This window comes from Rana temporaria, chromosome 6, assembly GCF_905171775.1.
Source record: "Rana temporaria chromosome 6, aRanTem1.1, whole genome shotgun sequence".
Lineage (NCBI taxonomy): Eukaryota > Metazoa > Chordata > Amphibia > Anura > Ranidae > Rana > Rana temporaria.
The window spans coordinates 19,066,546-19,088,849 of record NC_053494.1 but is presented as its reverse complement, the minus strand read 5'-3'; the positions used below and the strand labels follow the sequence as shown (position 1 = coordinate 19,088,849).

At 45.7% G+C, this 22,304-nt stretch overlaps 1 protein-coding gene across 1 annotated transcript in view; it reads left to right on the top strand.

Annotated features, from left to right (window-relative positions):
• Positions 1 to 22,304, top strand: part of CLCN7 (chloride voltage-gated channel 7) — a 76,487-nt gene that overhangs the window by 15,955 nt on the left and 38,228 nt on the right. The window contains exons 2-10 of the mRNA XM_040356386.1: positions 5,986 to 6,057; positions 7,858 to 7,929; positions 8,488 to 8,553; positions 10,711 to 10,843; positions 12,759 to 12,868; positions 14,365 to 14,445; positions 14,554 to 14,616; positions 16,089 to 16,172; positions 17,920 to 18,013. Of these exons, the coding sequence (XP_040212320.1) occupies positions 5,986 to 6,057; positions 7,858 to 7,929; positions 8,488 to 8,553; positions 10,711 to 10,843; positions 12,759 to 12,868; positions 14,365 to 14,445; positions 14,554 to 14,616; positions 16,089 to 16,172; positions 17,920 to 18,013 (775 nt within the window). The remainder of the gene's footprint in view (positions 1 to 5,985; positions 6,058 to 7,857; positions 7,930 to 8,487; positions 8,554 to 10,710; positions 10,844 to 12,758; positions 12,869 to 14,364; positions 14,446 to 14,553; positions 14,617 to 16,088; positions 16,173 to 17,919; positions 18,014 to 22,304) is intronic.

The window sequence follows — 22,304 nt, the reverse complement described above, 5'->3', positions numbered from 1 at the left end:
CAAAGGGCACGTCTCCGACCGACCACCAATACAAAAGGGTACGTCTCCACCGACCACCAATACAAAGGGTACGTCTCCACCGACCACCAATACAAAGGGTACTTCTCCACCGACCACCAACACAAAGGGTACGTCTCCACCGACCACCAACACAAAGGGTACGTCTCCACCGACCACCAACACAAAGGGTACGTCTCCACCGACCACCAATACAAAGGGTACGTCTCCACCGACCACCAATACAAAGGGTACGTCTCCACCGACCACCAATACAAAGGGCACGTCTCCACCGACCACCAATACATAGGGTACTTCTCCACCGACCACCAATACATAGGGTACTTCTCCACCGACCACCAATACAAAGGGCATGTCTCCACCGACCACCAATACAAAGGGTACGTCTCCACCGACCACCAATACAAAGGGTACTTCTCCACCGACCACCAATACAAAGGGTACGTCTCCACCGACCACCAATACAAAGGGTACGTCTCCACCGACCACCAATACAAAGGGTAGGTCTCCACCGACCACCAATACAAAGGGTAGGTCTCCACCGACCACCAATACAAAGGGTAGGTCTCCACCGACCACCAATACAAAGGGTACGTCTCCACCGACCACCAATACAAAGGGTAGGTCTCCACCGACCACCAATACAAAGGGTAGGTCTCCACCGACCGCCAATACAAAGGGGACGTCTCCACCGACCACCAACACAAAGGGCACGTCTCCACCGACCACCAATACAAAGGGCACGTCTCCACCGACCACCAATACAAAGGGCACGTCTCCACCGACCACCAATACAAAGGGCACGTCTCCACCGACCACCAATACAAAGGGCACGTCTCCACCGACCACCAACACAAAGGGCACTTCTCCACCGACCACCAACACAAAGGGTACTTCTCCACCGACCTCCAATACAAAGGGTACGTCTCCATCGACCACCAATGCAAGAAGAGGGGGCCCTCCTCCGCCAGTGCAAAAAGAGGGGGCCCTCCTCCGCCAGTGCAAAAAGAGGGGGCCCTCCTCCGCCAGTGCAAAAAGAGGGGGCCCTCCTCCGCCAGTGCAAAAAGAGGGGGCCCTCCGCCAAGGCAAAAAGAGGGGGCCCTCCTCCGCCAAGGCAAAAAGAGGGGCACTTCTCCGCTGACCACAAGAGTGTTTGTTTTCTTTTCTGGCCATAAGACCCCTTTCACACTGGGGCTACGGCCACGTTCGTGGAAAAGAGCTGCTGCTTTTAGCTTGAGAGCTGCTTTTTGGCTGCTAGCGGGGTGCTTTTAACTCCAAAAAAGGGGTAAAGACTCCCCCATTTTTGCGGTGCTTTCAAAACGCTTTTAAGGCGCCTTGAATGCACTGCCCATTCATTCCACCAGGGAGTGGTGTATACAGCGCTCTCAACCCGCCCCCCAAAGATGGTGCTTGCAGGACTTTTTCTCCCGTCCCGCAAGCACAGCACCGCCCCAGTGTGAAAAGTCCCACTGGAATAGATGGGAGGCTTTTTTTAGCGCTAAAGCGCATGAAAACCGCCCCAGTGTAAAAGGGGTCTTATTTATTTCAGTGATCATTTGTGCAGTATACAGCACTGCTTGTCTCTGGGTGTCAGATACTCTGGGTCATGTTAGAGCGTTTGCGTCACATCTGCCGTGAGAACGAAGAGTCTCCATATTCACTATTGAGCTGGGTGATAAACGGTTAATGTTACTAAATGAGGTCACTTGTGTTTCCAAGTAGATTAGATGAAGAATTTCATGGAGAAACATCTCCTGTTGGTTCCTGTTAATCGAAGCCGTTCCTCTTTCTGCTCTTTTACTTCCTCATCACTTGTGAGGCCTAACCTCTGTTTTGTTGTGTTTCTTGCAGGACTGTAAGGCTGATATAGTAAGGGCCAGGGATCCCCAAACTACGGCCCTCCAGCTGTTGTAGAACTACACATCCCATGAGGCATTGTGCCCCACTGACATTCACAGACATGACTAGGCATGATGGGAATTGTAGTTCCTGAACAACTGGAGGGCCGTAGTTTTGAAGTCCCATGTAGTAAGCAATGCAAAGAGCTGCCTCCTAAAGCAACCAATCAGAGCTGAGTTCATGCAGTTCTGATCAGTAAAACATGTTTTCTGATGACTGCTCCCATTCTCCTATCCAGCAGAGGGGGTTTAGTAGATGGCTTCCTGAGACCTGGTACCTGAGACCTGGTACCTTCCACTTACCATCCGGGGCAATCAATACCGTACTCCTTGTGTAAGTTCCGGATCAGGCCTGAGTTCTTCCTGTGACAACATTTGGACCTGGCGCTGGGGAAGGAAGGTGTGAGGGTCACTGGGGTTTTTCCACTGCGCTCAAGCAGGGTAATAGATGGCAGTTGGAAGTTAAAGTGTTACTAAACCCACAACAGTAAAACCAGTCTGTATATGCAGTAGAGCATGCTTGTTATACTCACTGTGGAACCTAAGGGGTTAATTCTCTGCATTGTGTATAAAGGCTGTTTTGATTCTGTATTATCTGATCCTCCCCTTCTTCCACTGTCCCTAATCCATCTCCTGACTGCCTTGGGGGCACTCTGCATATGCTCATTTTGGTGTGTATTGCTAGAGAGGTGTGTTTTTTTTGTTTTTTTGTTTTTTCTTGGGAGGGTGCATGTGATCAGCACAGGGCCAGTCGGCACTGTCCAGACAAAGAGGGTCAGGGTCCCTGCAGCCTCATAGGTGAATAAAAAAAAAACTCCTCATACAAGCTTTAACCAGACACTGATAGAAGTCACAAGACTGCTAAATACTGCTGATGAGAAAGGGTATTTATCAGTTTACAGTGGAACCTCGGATTGCGAGTAACGCGGTTAACGAGTGTTTTGCAATACGAGCGCTGTATTTTTTTTAAAATCCTAACTAGGTTTGCAAGTGAGCAGGATTCTAGCCAAAGCGGTGTGCAGTACTGCGTTTTTGGCCTGAGGTGAGGTGGGGGGGGGGGGGGGGGGCGCGGGAGCCGAGCAGAGCCAAATAGTGCAGTTCGGAAATACGCCGTTCTCAAGCCTTTCCGAGGTCTGCAGAGCTGTCCTCTGGCTTTTCCGTGTGTTCCCGAGGCTCTCCGGCGCTCCCCCACCTCTGGCCAAATGCGGTATTGCATGCCATTGAAGTGAATGCGGAACAAATTATTTTAGTTTCCATTGACTTTAATGGGGAAACTCGCTTTGATATGCGAGTGCTTTGGATTACAAGCATTCTCCTGGAACGGATTATGCTCGTGATCTGAGGTTCCGCTGTATATTTATTAAAATAATTGGCCTTTCCATGTTCTGTGTACTGTGGGAGACCAGATTTAGTGAATGCAGGGTCCTTTTTAATCTAATCACAGGATAGATAAACAGTAATACTTGCAGCTGCCAAAATCACGGCGGAACAAACCTTTTACAAGTATTATAATCAGTTTATTCCTTCCTTTTTGATCTTGTATCCCAGTCCAGATCTCAAATCGTAGCATTTCTTCAAGCCCTGAAGAAGGGTGCCCTTGCAGGCCCTGTTACTCACGCGTCGGCTCTTATTTCATAAATCGTTTTTATTTTTAAAAAAATGGGAAGCGGTCAGGAGTATTGTCACAAAAAGTTCCGGATTATGAAGTTCCGGTAGACCCAGCCGCCTTCTTTCTCCATGTGCTTTGAATATTACAAATTTAGTATTATAGCGTTTTTTAGTTTGTGGCGCTCAGATGCAGTTATATTCTTCTTTGTATTCCATCAAAATTATTCACACACTTTAGACCTCAACATAACCCCATGATGAACTGCAAGGCCAGCTAGACCTCAGATTTGGTAATATGGGAAAAGAATTACACCATCGCGCTGATACGAAAAAGATACGGTCGTGTTTTTATGTGCTGAGACAAATGTATGGAATATATGAAGGACAAACGCGTAGGCGCTACAATGTAATGCATCTGATTATCGGCATCCAAAGAGCTGCTAGTTCATATAAAAGTGGAGTTCCCATAAAAAAAAAAAAAAACTGCCATTAATGTGCATATTATAAATTTAAAAACCATTTAATATATTATTTTTTTTAACTCGTCTTTAACCACTAAAGCCCCGGACCATTATGCAAGTAAAAGAACCTGGTTCCTTTTTGCGATTCGGCACTGCGTTGCTTTAACTGACAATTGCGCGGTCGTGCGACGTGGCTCCCAAACAAAATTGGCGTGTTTTTTTTTTTTTTTCACAAATAGAGCTTTCTTTTGGTGGTATTTGATCACCTCTGCGGTTTAGATTTTTTTGCGCTATAAACAAAAATAGAGCCACAATTTTGAGAAAAATTCAATATTTTTAAATTTTTGCTGTAATAAATATCCTCCCAATAAAGATGTAAACTATTTTTTTTTTCCTCAGTTTAGGCCGATACGTATTCTTCTATCTATTTATGGTAAAAAAAAATCGCAATATTCATTTGATTGGTTTGCGCAAAATTTATATCGTCTACCAAATAGGGTTTGGTTTTATTGCATTTTGATTATTTTTATTTTTTTTCTAGTAATGGTGGCGATCAGTGATTTTTTTTTTTTTTTTTTTATCATGACTGCGACATTATGGCGGACACTTTTGACACTATTTTAGGACCATTGTCCATTTTTACAGCAAACAGTGCTATACAAAAAGCACTGGTTACTGTAAAAATGACACTGGCAGTGAAGGGGGTTAACCAGGAGGGGGCGCTGTAGGGGTTAAGTGTGCCCTAAGGGAGTGATTCTTACTGTGGGGGGCGTGACTGGCCGGGTGACGTCACTGATCGTCGTTCCTATGACAGGGAACAGACTATCAGTGACAGCCACACAAGGAAGCACGGGGAAAGGTTTGTTTACACTTACCTCTCCCTGTTTTTCCTCTCTGTGACCCGATCGCGGGACACCGGCGATGATCGGGTCCGCTGTTCCCACGGGGAAGGTCACGGAGAAGAGGACCAGGTCCGCTCGCGACCCACGGCTGAGATCTTAAAGCGGACTTGCATGTACGCCGCCGCGCCATTTTGTCGACGTATATCGTCATGCGGAGGCCCTCAAGCAGTTAAATAGCCGTTGCTATGTGGTCCCACAAAATCTGCCTGCTTCATCACCTCGGTTCCTGTCGTCATTTCCGTTTGGCGCCTCTGCTCCTGGGAGATGCGTGTCATGATTTCCCAGGAGTCGGTGCGCTTCCCCGAGGGCTAGAATCGCGTGGTGCGGTTAGACTGCGCGAGAATGGGACAGGGTGCTGCCTGATGGTCGCAGATCATCACAGTTTACAGGAAGTAAGTGCTTGTGGGCTTCACATGCCCACAAGCAAAATGAGAACATCCAAGAGCGGTTTTTATAAGTGTCTTTCTGCTAATACTCGGGAGATCGGCGGCGGATTTTTTCATAGTAGGTGGAACGTATGTGAACAATGTGATTGCCTCATAAAATATATTTCTTCTAAAAATGTGTTAATGTGGTTGGAACTCCGCTTTACCAACTAATGCGAATGTCCACATCACTTGTGTCCCTCACATCACTTGTGTCCCTCACATCACTTGTGTCCCTCACATCACTTGTGTCCCTCACATCACTTGTGTCCCTCACTTCACTTGTGTCCCTCACATCACTTGTGTCCCTCACATCACTTGTGTCCCTCACATCACTTGTGTCCCTCACATCACTTGTGTCCCTCACTTCACTTGTGTCCCTCACTTCACTTGTGTCCCTCACTTCACTTGTGTCCCTCACTTCACTTGTGTCCCTCACTTCACTTGTGTCCCTCACTTCACTTGTGTCCCTCACTTCACTTGTGTCCCTCACTTCACTTGTGTCCCTCACTTCACTTGTGTCCCTCACTTCACTTGTGTCCCTCACTTCACTTGTGTCCCTCACTTCACTTGTGTCCCTCATTTCACTTGTGTCCCTCATTTCACTTGTGTGTAATACAACATACTATGTATTTCTTTTTTTAACAGATTCCTTATTTTATTTTTTGCTTAGTTTTCTAGTTCAGCCCTGTTCCGTATCGGGCAGCTGAGTACAGTGGACCTCGGAGATGAAAACCTGGAAGCGGTGAGTCGTAGAAATTTTAAGATGAGAAATCCTTTCCTCTTAGTGTTCGCTAAAGTTTAGAGGGGTTTAAGGTACAATTTTTTTTTTTTTTTTTCTAAATAGCTTCCTTTACCTCAGTGCAGTCCTCCTTCACTTACCTCATCCTTCCATTTTGCTTTTAAATGTCCTTATTTCTTCTGAGAAATCCTCACTTGCTGTTCTTCTGTCTGTAACTCCACACAGTAATGCAAGACTTTCTCCCTGGTGTGGAGTGTTGTGGTCGCCCCCTCCCTTGGACTACAGGAGAGTCAGGACGCCCACTAACACACAGCTCCTTTCTCTATCTGCAACGTAGAGAGCGTCCTGACTCTCCTGTAGTCCAAGGGAGGGGGCGAGCACGACACTCCACACCAGGGAGAAAGCCTCGCATTACTGTGTGGAGTTACAGACAGAAGAACAGGAAGTGAGGATTTCTCAGAAGAAATAAGGACATTTAAAAGCAAAATGGAAGGATGAGGTAAGTGAAGGAGGACTGCACTAAGGTAAAGGAAGCTATTTAGGGGAAAAAAACTGTACCTTTACAACCCCTTTAACCCCCTGGGGTCACGCTATAACCCGCATGTGAATCGCACAGTAACCACACTGCATTCCTGTGCGATCTGCGTGTGATTCAGCGCGGTGCAATTTGAGTCCCGGTTCACGCTATAGCCTATATGTCAATTGCACAGGAACAGTGCTGCATTCCTGTGCGATTCACATGCGTTTCAACGTGGTGCAACTTGAGCCCATTCTTTTTTGAGTTCCAATTCACACAGGAACCTTCTCGCATTCCTCTGCAATTCACATGCGTTTCAAGTGTTGCCGTACATCACATGCCAGGAAGTGCGCTGCTATATTTTAGGAGACGTTCAAGACAAAGGGTACCAAGCAGGGATACTGCTTGGGCACGATCAACATTTCTAGATGTTCCCAAGGCTACTTTCCGACTGAAGCGCTGGATGCGCTGCCGCTATACCGTCGTTCATGCCGCGATCTGCGGGTGCTAGCGGGGTGATTTTTTTTTTTTATTTATTTTTTTTTTTTTTAACGCTGAAGCGCCTGAAAAACACCCCAGTGTGAAAGGGGTCTCATTACCAAGGTGTCACACAAGAAACAGTTCATGATGGGTAAAAGCAAAGAGCTCTCTCAAGACCTTCGCAACCTTATTGTTGTAAAATATACTAATGACATTGGTTACAGAAGGATTTCTAAACTTCTGAATGTTCCAGTGAGCACTGTTGGCGCCATAACCCGGAAGTAGAAAGAACATAATTTCACCATAAACCAGCCACGAGTAGGTGATCCTCGCAAGATTTCTGTATATAAATATTTGAGTAAACGTAAAAAAAAACATACTGTATACTGCCGTTTTGAGTTACTAACATTGGCTAATGACGAATAGCGGACCCCCTCTGCAGCATATCTTTAATTTCCTAAACTACCGCCTCTTTGCTGCGGAGCGCCTTGAAACCCTGCAGTTGTAAGTGTAGCAGTAATGGACACGCCACTCCCAGCAAGGCAGGGCTCAGTGCCTGGGGACGAGGGTGCTGTGGCTTGGGGGGTTTGTATGCCTAAGCCTGTGCAAATGCCGACTCTCAGGAAGTTGATATTTGCATAGGACTCCATCGGCTATCGGTAGGGGAATGAAAGGTTTGCTGCAGCTCCTTCAACTCGCCACTTGCCTTAGCTAGCATTTCCACCTGACTGTACTGGTACACCATGAGAGCTGTACATTATTTTTTTTTTTTTTTTTTTTACTCTTTATTTATGTTTTTATTGTAGGAAACAGAACTTCATTCCATGATTCTGAAAGACTTTCATCACACTGAGAACCTGCTCTCGCTCAAATATGAGGTATGTGTTCGTCTAAGCTACTATGGTTACGCAGGCGCAATTGCTCTCTGAATCCGGGCCAGTGTGTTTCCTATGGCCGCACCCAAATATCGCGGGGGAGGTCGCGGGCGAGGAGAATCAAGATCGCGATTCTCTCCGCGATTAAGCGTGCAGCTCTAATGCACAGTGCTTTCCATGTATTCCAATGGCTCTAGTTCACACCATGCAGTCAGTTTCCGGTGCAGAAACTGACTGCATGGTGTGAACTAGAGCCATTGGAATACATGGAAAGCACTGCACATGCATTTTGGGCAGATAAAAAGCACACAGAACTGAACAGAACTGTGTATGGCGTGAACTGGCCCTAAAAGTAAAACTAATGCAGCCATCTAATGATTGCATTTTGGTTTTGGGTTTAATACCGCTTCAAGGTTCTCCAGAGAAATAAACAGCCATCGGGGGTTGTAACCCACCTGACTACACCTGTAACTTAAATATCACTTTAAATGAAGCTCATTGTTTCCCAGCAGGAATGTTTTGCAAGAAGTCAGCTTGTTACCCATGTTTCTTTCTTCCTAGAGTTTGGATTATGACAACAGTGACAACCAGCTATTCCTTGAAGAGGAGCGAAGGATAAACCATGCGGTAATTTCTTTCCCTGTTGTTGTTTTCTCCTGTAAAGCTTTTGCAATTAGCGGACCTCCAGATGTTGCAAAACTACAAGTCCCATCCTGCCTCTGAGTGTTATGCTCGTGGCTGTCAGAGCCTTGCTATGCCTCATGGGATTTGTAGTTCTGCAACAGCTGGAGGTCCGCTAATTGCATATCCCCGTTTTATAGTGTAAAATCAAGAATGTCTACAAGAACAAACCTTTTATTTGTGTTAGTTTTTATAGCACAAGCTTGTAATTGTTCAGTGTAATACAAACAATAACAGCCTCCACTTCCTCAGATTCCCTATTTTTGGACTCGATGAGGACCTTTCCTCTTTAAGTGTGTTATTTTTGTTTTTTTTTGTTTTATTTTTTACTTTTTCTCTGTCCTGGGCTTAATCTGGTGGTATTTTGTTTTTCTACTTTTACCACTTAAGGACCTTGCCTGTTTTTCAGATTTGGTGTTTACAAGATTAAAACATTTTTTTTTTTTTAAATGTTACATTTCTGAAAAATCCAGAAACGTTATATTTTTTTTCTAACACCCTAGAGAATAAAATGGCGGTCATTGCAATACTCCAAGTAAAATGATACCCAACATGTCACGCTTCACAATTCCGCTCGTGGAATGGAGTCAAGCTTTTACCCTTAAAAATCTCCATAGGCCATGTTTAAAAAATTCTATAGGTTGCATCTTTTGAGTTAGAGGAGGTCTGGGGCTAGAATTATTGCTCTTGCTCCAACGATCGTGGTCATACCTCACCCGTGTGCGGGCGCTTCTTTATTTTTTTTTTTTATTCATTTTTACACTAAAAAAAAAATGGCGGCTTCACTGCCCGGTTACCTACGGCGCATGCGCTAGTCGCGCTGTGCCCGCCGATTGGCTCACACGCTGTGTGCTGGGAGCCGAGTGTTCCCAGCACACAACGGGCGACAGACGGGAAGTCAGAAAAACCCGTCTTTTGCCCGTAGCGTGTGGCCGGAAGTGGGTGCAAATACCTGTCTTTAGACAGGTATCTGCACCCCCCCTCCCACCTGAAAGGTGTCAAATGTGACACCGGAGGGGGGGAGGGTTCCGATCAGCGGGACTCCACTTTAGGGTGGAGAACCGCTTTAAATATGAGACCCGGGGTCAAAAAGACCTCACATCTCATATTTACACTAAAATGCAAAAAATAAATAAAAAATTAGTAATTTGAAAAAATTACAAGAAAATGTGCCTTTTAAGAAGCATGGGCGGAAGTGATGTTTTGATGTCGCTTCCGCCCTGCTATGCTATTGAGACAGGTGGGGGCCATCTTGCCCTCACTTGTATCCCAGCCGAGCAGGAGACAGGACCCGATCGCCTCTGCCGACAGGGCTCCGGTAAGCGGCGGGAGGGGGCCCTCTCCCGCCGCCGATAACGGTGATCTCGCTGCGAATCTGCTGCAGAGACCACCGCTATCGTTTAAAGGACCGATCACAGGAAATATTGATATCTCAGTTGTGGCAGCGGCTGCTGCCGTTACCGAGATATCCATCTTTAAAGTAATGGCGTATATATATATATATATATATATATATATATATATATATATATATATATATATATATATATATATATATATATATATATATATATATATATATATATATATATATATATATATATATATATATCTATATCTCTGCATCGCACAGTAGCCCATTATGTGTCACTTACCTGAAACCAAAGCCAATTTTCCTCGCTGGCTGGTAGTGTCCATTCTTCACCCCTCATCCATCCGGGGCGGCGAACTTCGGCTCTGTTACTGGCCGGAGTCGCGTGATGTCACCGCCGCGCCTGCGGGAGCCGCCAATCACGGCATGACCCCAGCTTGAAGCGGCAGAGCGGGCCCTTTCTTGAGTGGGCATGTGCCAAATACGCCCCCACCCCTCCAAAAACCAAAGAGGAAGGAGTGGGGAGGGCACAAGGCATAACTCGCTTTAGGGTGAAATTCCGCTTTATGGGCGACGAGCAAATCCAATCCTGATACTCTTGACGGGTGCATTTGACCTGCTTTATGTGGGCTTTGTGTTCCCATAGACTTGGAGGGGAATGCAGAACCCACTGGAAGCCCCAATGATTCCTCTCCTAGAACTCCCCTAATGGTGTTCCCTTTTTGCCCCAGGCTTTCCGCACTGTGGAAGTAACGCGGTGGCTCATCTGTGGACTGATCGGAATTCTGACCGGGCTCATCGCCTGCTTTATTGACATCATGGTGGAGCAGCTGGCCAATATCAAATACCAAGTCGTTAAAAGCAGTATCTTTTTATTAAGAAAAAAATCTGTACTATTTTCTGATGTATTTCTGCTAGTATCTGGAGGACTCAAAGCTGCTGGAGTGGTAAGATGGGCATAGTCCTAATGATGGGGTGCAAATTGGTTGAATGGAAGTCTTGTAAAGCCCCGTACACACGATTGGATTTTCATCTGACTTTTCCCGGGCATTTTTGTGCGAAGGGGGCGTTGGCCGAGAACTTGTTCTGCATGCAGACAGCAGAACATTTTCAGCCAACGTTCACCAAACCACATGGTTTTTCAGCTCTTTACCGCAAACCCTTGGGGCAACTTCTGCTATTCTTGTCTGTTTCAGTCGGGAGCATGCGCGTTTTGTACCGTACTTTGGATTTTTGTCCGATGGATTTGTCTACACACGATAGGATGATCCGACAGAACACATGTTTTGTCAAACAATTTGAGAGCATGCACAGCCAATATTTGTTGTCGGGAATCCCGACAACAATTGTCCGAAGGCAGGGCTCGACAAAATCCGGGCGCCCGGTCGCAATTGCGCGAGCTTGGCGGGACGGGTGTGTTTTCTGGCTCCTAACTTTTTTAGCTGGCTCCTAGATTCCAAGCAAATTTGTCAAAGCCTGTCCGAAGGTATGTTGGTATTGTGTTTGGTTATTATTTGGGGTGGTGTTATAGAATGTGGTGTATTATTAGTATTTATTGGTTAAACTGGAAGATGGACTTGTATTATTTCAACCAGGCTATGTAAGTACTGGAAATGCTGTATTTCCAAAACACCAGGGCCCAGATTCTCAAAGGAGATACGCCGTCGTATCTCTGAGTCTGAGTCGTCGTATCTATGCGCCTGATTCTTAGAATCAGTTATGCCTAGATTTGTATTAGATCCGACCGGCGTAAGTCTCTTGCGCCGTCGGATCTTAACTGCATATTTACGCTGGCCGCTAGGGGCGTGTACGCTGATTTACGCCTAGAAATATGTAAATCAGCTAGATACGCGAATTCACGAACGTACGCCCGGCCGACGCAGTACAGATACGCCGTTTACGTTAGGCTTTTCCCGGCGTAAAGTTACCCCTGCTATATGAGGCGTACCAATGTTAAGTATGGACGACGTTCTCGCGTCAAATGTTTTTTTTTTTTTTTTACGTCGTTTGCGTAAGTCGTTCGCGAATAGGGCTGGGCGTCATTTACGTTCACGTCGAAAGCATTGGCTTCTTGCGGGTTAATTCGGAGCATGCGCACTGGGATACTTTCACGGACGGCGCATGCGCCGTTCGTAAAAAGCGTCATTTACGTGGGGTCACATAAAATTAACATAACACACGCCCACATCTACCACATTTGAATTAGGCGGGCTTACGCCGGCCTATTTACGCTACGCCACTGCAACTTTCGTTTGAGAATACGGCACTTGCCTGTAAAAGTTGCGAAGGCGTAACGTAACTAGGATACGTTACGCCCGCACAAAGATACGCCGCTGTACGTGAATCCGGCCCCAGGATTCTACAACTGTTCTTGCCTTTATCAGCTTTTTTTCTCCAGAAGGGTGGCGCCATCTTTTGTTCAGGTATCACTCGGGGTCAGCGTGTACGTCCTGAACTGAGATGGCAGCACAGATGACACAATCGTGAAAATCCTGGTGACACTGCAGTTCTTGATTGTGTCCACCTATGTCTCATCTCTCGCCTTGTGAATTGCTACAAATTATCAATGTTGCGGTCTGATCATTGAAGGAAAGGAGACTGAGGAAATGCTTCCTTCTGCCTGCAGCAGATTGAATATTTTGCACAGTGAGGTGAGTTCTATGTGAGGATTTTCACAAACACCCTCCTGCTTGCTCCTCAAAAGATTCTCATGCGCATATATGTATAAAAGCATGCAGCTGCTGTTGTAGGTTATTTTCCTTATCCAGAACTCTGTTAGATATCGATATGTATACAGCGAAAGGAGGACTCTCCATCTCCTTGCTGCTCTGGGTGACTTTAAACGCTGTCATTGTCATGTTTGGGTCATCAATTGTCGCCTTTGTGGAGGTAAGGCTTTGATTATTTATTCTCGCTCGCTCTCTTTCTCTCGCTCTCTTGCTCTCGCTCTCTTGCTCTCTCTTTCGCTTGCTCGCTCGCTCGCTCTTTCTTTCTCTCGCTCACTCTTGCTCTCGCGCTCTCGCTCTCTCGCTCTTGCTCTTGCTCTCTTGCTCTTGCTCTCTTGCTCTCGCTCTCTCTTTCTCTCTTTCTCTCGCTCTCTCTTTCTCTCGCTCTCTCTTTCTCTCGCTCTCTCTTTCTCTCGCTCTCTCTTTCTCTCGCTCTCTCTTTCTCTCGCTCTCTCTTTCTCTCGCTCTTGCTCTTGCTCTTGCTCTCTTGCTCTTGCTCTCTTGCTCTCGCTCTCTCTTTCTCTCTTTCTCTCGCTCTCTCTTTCTCTCGCTCTCTCTTTCTCTCGCTCTCTTTCTCTCGCTCTCTCTTTCTCTCGCTCTCTCTTTCTCTCGCTCTCTCTTTCTCTCGCTCTCTCTTTCTCTCGCTCTCTCTTTCTCTCTTTCTCTCGCTCTCTCTTTCTCTCGCTCTCTCTCGCTCTCTCTTTCTCTCGCTCTCTCTTTCTCTCGCTCTCTCTTTCTCTCGCTCTCTCTTTCTCTCGCTCTCTCTTTCTCTCGCTCTCTTTCTCTCGCTCTCTTTCTCTCGCTCTCTCTTTCTCTCTTTCTCTCGCTCTCTCTTTCTCTCGCTCTCTCTTTCTCTCGCTCTCTCTTTCTCTCGCTCTCTCTTTCTCTCGCTCTCTCTTTCTCTCGCTCTCTCTTTCTCTCGCTCTCTCTTTCTCTCGCTCTCTCTTTCTCTCGCTCTCTCTTTCTCTCGCTCTCTCGCTCTCTCTTTCTCTCGCTCTCTCGCTCTCTCTTTCTCTCGCTCTCTCTTTCTCTCGCTCTCTCTCGCTCTCTCTTTCTCTCGCTCTCTCTTTCTCTCGCTCTCTCTTTCTCTCGCTCTCTCTTTCTCTCGCTCTCTCTTTCTCTCGCTCTCTCTTTCTCTCGCTCTCTCTTGCTCTCGCTCTCTCTTGCTCTCTCTCTCTCTTGCTCTCTCTCTCTCTCGCTCTCTCTTTCTCTCGCTCTCTCTTTCTCTCGCTCTCTCTTTCTCTCGCTCTCTCTTTCTCTCGCTCTCTCTTTCTCTCGCTCTCTCTTTCTCTCGCTCTCTCTTTCTCTCGCTCTCTCTTTCTCTCTCTTGCTCTCTCGCTCGCTCTCTCTTTCTCTCGCTCTCTCTCTCTTTCTCTCGCTAGCTCTCTCTCTCGCTCGCTAGCTCTCTCTCAGAATATATAAAATATTAATATAATTTTTTTCTCTCTCGCACTCTTTTTCTTTCTTTCTTTCTTTTCTCTCTCTCTTTCATCTCTCTCTCTCTCTCTCTCTCTCTCTCTCTCTCTCTCTCTCTCTCTCTCTCTCTCTCTCTCTCTCTCTCTCTCTCTCTCTCTCTCATATATATTCATATATATATATATATCTCTATCTCATAATTTTCTATAAGTTTAAGACCTCCTTTTTACTTCTACCTTCCAGCCAGTGGCAGCCGGAAGCGGAATTCCTCAGATTAAATGTTTCCTAAATGGTGTGAAAATTCCACATGTTGTGCGACTTAAGGTAAGGGGGGAAAAAAATCTCTCTCTCACTCACTCCCCCCCCCACCCTCTATCACTTATCCTGCATTCTTCAGTTAATATCTTCTTCTTCTTTTCTGTGTTTTGGCAGACCTTGCTGGTGAAGGTGTGTGGAGTCATACTTTCTGTAGTCGGAGGGCTGGCTGTGGGCAAGGTAAGTGTGTGTGTGTGGGGGGACGACAGACAAAACAATGCGGATGTCCTTTTTAAGGCTGGGTTGGGTTTGCTTTGTTTCTCTAAACACAGCAGGTCCTTTTTGGAGATGTTTTTGAATCGTAGGAAAAATGGATCAAACTGCAATCCACTTTAAAAACCTTTTTGTTTAACCTCTTCAGCCCCGGACCATATTGCTGGTCAAAGACCAGGCCACTTATTGCGATTCAGCACTGCGTCGCTTTAACTGACAATTGCGCGGTCGTGCGACGTGGCTCCCAAACAAAATTGGCGTCCTTTTTTCCCACAAGTAGAGCTTTCTTTTGGTGGTATTTGATCACCTCTGCGGTTTTTAGTTTTTGCGCTATAAACAAAAATAGAGCGACAATTTGGAACAAAATGAATATTTTTTGCTATAATAAATATCCCCCAAAAAAAATATAAACATTTTTTTTCCTCAGTTTAGGCCGATACGTATTCTTCTACATATTTGTAAAAAAAAAAATCGCAATAAGCGTTTGGTTTGCGCAAAAGTTATAGCGTTTACAAAATAGGAGATAGTTTTATGGCATTTTTATTAATATATTTTTTTACTAGTAATGGCGGCGTTCAGCGATTTTTATCGGTACTACGACATGGCGGACACTTTTGACACATTTTTGGGACCATTGGCATTTTTATAGCGATCAGTGCTATAAAAATGCATTGATTACTATAAAAATGCCACTGACAGGGAATGGGTTAACACTAGGGGGCGGGGAAGGGGTTAATTATGTTCCCTAGGTGTGTTCTAACTGTAGGGGGGGTGGGACTGACTAGGGGAAATGACAGATCGCTGTTCATACATTGTATGAACAGACAATCGGGCATTTCTCCCCTGACAGGACCGGGAGCTGTGTGTTTACACACACCGCTCCCGGTTCTCGCTCTGTAGCAAGCGATCGCGGGTGCCCGGCGGTTTCTTCTGAGAAATCCTCACTTCCTATTCTTCTGTCTGTAACTCCACACAGTAATGCAAGGCTTTCTCCCTGGTGTGGAGTGTCGTGCTCGCCCCCCTCCCTTGTCAGGACGCTCTCTACGTTGCAGATAGAGAAAGGAGCTGTGTGTTAGTGGGCGTCCTGACTCTCCTGTAGTGCAAGGGAGGGGGCGAGCACGACACTCCACACCAGGGAGAAAGCCTCGCATTACTGTGTGGAGTTACAGACAGAAGAACATGAAGTGAGGATTTCTCAGAAGAAATGAGGACATTTTAAAAGCAAAATGGAAGGATGAGGTAAGTGAAGGAGGACTGCACTAAGGTAAAGGAAGCTATTTAGGGGGAAAAAAATTACCTTTACAACCCCTTTAAGTGAACCTATTTCTTTGTTCTGCATAGGTACTGTACCTGTAGTCCAGCATCCTGGTATTTTATATTTTTCTTAAACTGAATGAAAAAAAGAGCACTGTGCTGACTTGTGTTCCCTCTGTATTTAGGAAGGGCCGATGATTCATTCCGGAGCGGTGGTGGCAGCCGGTATTTCTCAAGGCAGGTCAACGTCACTCAAGAAAGACTTTAAGGTAAGCTCTATCTTCCAGGAACCAGATGTCGTTCTGTGGCTTGTGTTGGCTGTGTTACGCCACAGGTTAATAGAATCGCCGCATTATACATTTAGAACTGCCTGTGTTGCCCACAGCAGCCACCCTAAGAAAAATTGTTGTGACTCTAATTGGTGTGTTTGACTCAGGCTTTTATATTTTATATAAGACATTTTTAAAATAGCAGTTACTTAAAGCGGAGTTCCACCCTGAAAAAAAAATTTCCACCAAAAATCTAAAAAAAAAAAAAAATGTTTTACTTGCCCTAAATAGCTGTTGCTATGCGGAAGTGCCTAATCTGCCTCTTCATCTTCCGTGGGGGGTTCTCTTCTTCCTCCTACACTCGGTTTCTTCTTGTGAATGGGGCGCGCTGCATTCTGTAAACTGTGTGTATCCCAAAAAGCAGCCGGCCCATTCACAAAGCGCCGCACTGCTCGCACATGCACAGTAGGAAACGGGCAGTGAAGCCGCACGGCTTCACTGACTGTTTCCCTTACTGTGGATGGCGGCGCCTGGAGCTGCCAGGATCGAGGATCGGCCTCGGCGGGGGCCGACATCGCTGACGACTAGGACAGGTAAGTGTCCTTATCAAAAGTCAGCAGCTACAGAGTTCCACTCAAAAATTAAACTTCCACTTTAAGGGAAGGTGACCCCCTGACATGCTACATTCGGCATGTCATTTTTTGATGATTCAGATGATTGCCCGGCCAGTCACAGTAGTGATGCCGGCGCCGCGGAGAGCAGGGGGAGAGGAGCGTGGCTTCGTTCCCCCACATCGATGGACCCTGGGACAGGTAAGAGTCCGATTTTCATTAAAAGTCAGCAGCTGCAGTATTTGTAGCTGCTGACTTTTAAAGGGGTTGTAAAGGTACAATTTTTTCCCCCCCTAAATATGTTCCTTTCCCTTAGTGCAGTCCTCCTTAACTTACCTCATCCTTCCGTTTTGCTTTTAAATGTCCTTATTTCTTCTGAGAAATCTTTACTTCCTGTTCTTCTGTCTGTAACTCCACACAGTAATGCAAGGCTTTCTCCCTGGTGTGGAGTGTCGTGCTCGCCTCCTCCCTTGGACTACAGGAGAGTCAGGACGCTTTCTATGTTGCAGATAAAGGAGCTGTGTGTTAGTGGGCGTCCTGACTCTCCTGTAGTCCAAGGGAGGGGGCGAGCACGACACTCCACACCAGGGAGAAAGCCTTGCATTGCTTGTTGGCAGTGATTGAATGAAAAAAAACCCACAGGTTGGCTATACTGGAGTCGATTGAGCAACTTTAGTTCGTAGCTTGATCAAAATGTTGATCCGTCTATGACCGACTTTACTGGTAGCATCATCGGGTGCATACAAAAGAATAAAAGCTTAAACAAATGAAACAAATGCAACCATCACATCTAAAGAAAGCTACAATAGATTACATTTTTCTGTTCTTGGGATAGATACACATTTTAGGGGAATTTACTAAATCCGGAGCGTGCAAAATTTGGTGTGACTCTGCATAGAAACAATCGTTTTCCAGGTTGTATTCTCAAAGCGTAATTGAACAAGCGGAAGAAAGAAGCTGATTGGCTACCATGCACAGCTGCACCAGATTCTGAGTGCTCCAGTGTTTAGTAAATCCCCCCCCCCCCCCCCCCCCCTGCAGTCTGTTATCACTCAGTCCTGAGGCCTTACTTGAAGGATTGGTCGCGGGGGTTCACAGCATGACTTGGTTTGAGTGATTATTTTGTGTCTTTGCAGATCTTCGAGTATTTCCGCAGGGACACAGAGAAGAGGGACTTCGTGTCGGCGGGGGCCGCCGCTGGCGTGTCGGCAGCTTTTGGAGCGCCAGTCGGTATGTGTCTCTTTACTATGTGAAAATCTTCCCGGTAGCTTTATATATTTTGGGGCCTCTTCTGATAATCTAATACAGTGGAACCTCGGATTGCGAGTAACGCGGTTAACGAGCGTTCCGCAATACAAGCTTTTTTTATTTTTTCAAAATCCTGACTCGTGTGCAGTACCGCATTTGGCCAGAGGTGCAGGAGCGTGGGTGACACAGTTTCATGCTTTAAAAAAAAAAAAAAACGGAAAAGTTAGCCCAATTTGTTTGCATAATGTGAAAGATGAAGTTACGCTGAGTAAATAGATACCTAACATGTCACGCTTCAAAATTGCACACGCTCGTGGAATGACGCCAAACTTCGGTACCTAAAAATCCCCATAGGCAACGTTTAAAATTTTTTATTACTGGTTACATGTTTTCAGTTAGAGGGGGTCTAGGGCTAGAATTATTGCTCTCGCTCTAACGTTCGCGGCGACACCTCACATGTGTGGTTTGAACACCATTTTCATATGTGGGCGGGTCTTGCGTATGCGTTCGCTTCTGCATGCGAGCACATGGGGACAGGGGCACTTTAAAAAATATATATATATATATTTATATATATATATATATATATATATATATATATATATATATATATATATATATATATATATATATATATATATATATATATATATTAGTATTATTGTTAATTTTACTTCATTTTTTTATTTTTTTTTACACTTTTAAAAAGAAATAACAATTTTGATAATTTTTATTCCTATTACAAGGAATGTAAACATCCCTTGTAATAGGAATATGGCATGACAGGTCCTCTTTACAGTGAGATATGGGGTCAATAAGACCCCACATCTCACCTCTAGGCTGGGAAGGCTAAAAAATAAATAAAAAAAGATCACCACTTCGCAGGCAAAGCGGCACAGTTTTTTTGAATGCAGAGGCAGGGCGTGACGACATAACATCGTGCCCGGCCTCCGACGATCATAGAGACTTCGGCGACCATCTGGTCCGCTGGAAATCACTATGTTCACCATCCGGGGCCGGCGGATCCTGTCACAGACTCACCGATCGCACAGGTGAGTTGGTAGAAGCACCGGTGGGAGGGGGGGACGTCCCCTTTCGCCGCCCGTGGAAACGATCAAGCGGCGGAACAGCCGCTATGATTGTTCCTATGGTGTAGGGCAGGGTTTGACAAATTTGCTTGGAATCTAGGAGCCAACTAAAAAAGTTAGAAGCCAGATATGCGCCCCGTCCCGCCAAGCTTACGCGCAGGAGCGACCGCATACGTGAGCGCCTGCATATGTAAACTGTATTCAAACCACACGTGAGGTATCGCCGCAATCGATAGAGCGAGAGCAATAATTCTAGCCCTAGACCTCCTCTGGTACTCAAAACATGCAACCTGTAAAAAAATTTAAACGTCGCCTACGAAGATTTTAAAGGGTAAAAGTTTGTCGGCATTCCACGAGCGGACGCAATTTTGAAGTGTGACATGTTGGGTATCAATTTACTCGGCGTAACATCTTTCACAATATAAAAAAAAAAATTGGGCTAACTTTACTGTTTTTTTTATTTTTTTATTAAAAAAAAGTGTATTTTTTCCACAAAAAAAGTGCGCTTGTAAGCCAGCTGCCCAAATACGGTGTGACAAAGTATTGCAACGACCGCCATTTCATTCTCTAGGGTGTTAGAATAAAAAATATATATAAAGTTTGGGGGCTCTAATTAGAGGGAAGGAGATGGCAGTGAAAACGGTGAAAAACACATTAGAACTGCAGTTTTACTTGTAATGCCAACGGCCACCACAAGATGGCAACAGATTACAGAAGGAAGCTTAGGCCTGCAGAAGGCCGCAAAGCCGTGGCCCCAATTGGCAGCGGGCGCGCCGCGATCGCGAGGTGGGGGCGCACGGAGACGCAGGATCCTGTGTCTCCGCGTGCCCCCATCGCGCGGTGCGCCCGCTGATAATTGAGGCCGCGGCTTTGCGCCCTTCTGCAGGCCTAAGCTTCCCCGGGCGCCAGGTCACAATTTCTTGTCGCAATTGCGACCGGGCGCCTGGATTTTGTCGAGCGCTGCTGTTGGGAATCGCTGGCTGAAAATGCCGATATCTGAATGATGCCTGTAGCTATAGATATAGCTCCACAAAGCCCAGGGCGTCATATATGGGCGTCAAGTGGTTAACGGTTTGAATCGAACAGTGTATGCCTTGCTTTCGGGGTGCAGCGATTGGCCTGTGTAGCCAGGTCAGACGCTTTTATATATGGGCAGAAAAAAAAGGCAAGTGCAAGTTCCAAACACGCAGATTGGAGGCTTCCAACACACATACCAACAAAGGTATCTGTGAGCTTCGAGGAGAAAGAACCTGTTGTATTGCTTTGAACAGGCTCTGTAAATTGAAGTTGAAAAGATCTAACCCTTAATGTTAATCATTAATGCATGAAGTAGATTTTCAGGCCAACTGCTGAATACCAAGTTCAGTTGCCTATTCCTTTTTCTAGTGTACTGTTGTATCATTTGTTATTGTAAGATGGAAAGTACTGCTTAGGCATTCAGATGATTTCTTCCCTCTGCCACACATGCACAAAGGTCGCCCTTCTACATTCCGGGTTTAGCTAGACTTCCAGTTTTACTGCTTTCTGGATCACCTCCCTAATGATAGAATTATCACTGCTAATCCATTGTCCAATCAGCAGATGGGTACAAAGGAGCCAATGCAGAAAACTTACTGCAAATGTGTTTTATTTTCTGATTATGCAGTGGGGCACACGTGTGTAATTCACACTTTTTTACCAGTGGACTCCAAACTGCGGCCCTGGGGCCAAATGCAGCCCTTTGCTTGCTTTTATCCGGCGCCCTGGGGCCATAATTGCTCTCCACTGACACCAATGAAGGGACACAATTCATCCCACTAATACCAGTGCTGGGGCACAATTTTTCCCAGTGACGCCAACAATGGGGCCCAATGACAATGATGGGGCACTATTCCTCTCAATGGGGTCTACTGACACCCATGAAGGGGCGCAATTCCTCCCACCAATACCAATGCTGGGACACCATTTTTCCCAATGATACCAACAATGGGGCTCTGTTTCTACCAATTGCACCAACAATGGGGCACTATTCCTCTTAATGGGACCAACAATGGGGCAACAATTTCTCCCAATGACACCAACAATGGGGGTCTACTGACACCAATGAAGGGGTGCAATTCCTCCCACCAATACCAATGCTGGGACACGATTTTTGCCAATGATGCCAACAATGGGGCCCAATGATGGGACACTATTTCTCTTAATGGGACCAACAATGGGGCAACCATTTCTCCCAATGAGACCAACAATGGGGGTCTACTGACACCAATGAAGGGGTGCAATTCCTCCCACCAATACCAATGCTGGGACACGATTTTTCCCAATGATGCCAACAATGGGGCTCTGTTTCTCCCAATTGCACCAACAATGGGGCCAAATGATGGGGGCACTATTCCTCTTAATGGGACCAACAATGGGGCAACAATTTCTCCCAATGACACCAACAATGGGGTCTACTGACACCAATGAAGGCACACAATTCCTCCCACTTATACCAATGCTGGGACACTATTTTTCCCAATGATGCCAACAATGGGGCCCTATTCCTCTCTAAATGCGACCAATGATGGGGCCCAATGACATCAACAATGGGGCCCAATCCCCCCCCCCCCCATTGACGCCAATGATGAGGCACATTTGCTTCCACTGAAACAAATGATGGGGCACTGTTATTTTTCTTCACTGACCTCAAAACCTTCTCTACTCCCAATTGCCATAGTCCACCCCCCCCCCCTGAAGTCTGAAAGACGCTAAGTAGTCCCTTTTGTTTAGAAAGTTTGGAGACCTCTGTTTTATATGAATAGTATCCTTCTTTTAAAAATCGACAAATTAACTTTATGTTAATTAATAAGTGAACAAATTGTTTTTTACTTTTAGGGGAAAGCTGGTAAATGACGGCTGGCTAAAGGACAGCTATTGATCCCCTCCCCCCCTGATGCTTCCTATTTTTATGCTGAACTAGGGCATGCTTCGTGTGCTGCCAAGCTGGAATATCTAGTCCTCTAATACAGCTTTTTAAACCAGGAGATTTATTTATTTATATCCATAAGCTCATACTACCATTTTATGTGCCCTTTATTTTTGTATTTTCCTGGCAGTGGCTTAAATTCTTTTTAGAGCAGCTATTTGTGGCCTTTGCAGAAATAACGTTTCTTGGTCTGAGCCTATATCTAAAGAGAACCTGTTTGCTTAAAGTGGATGTAAAC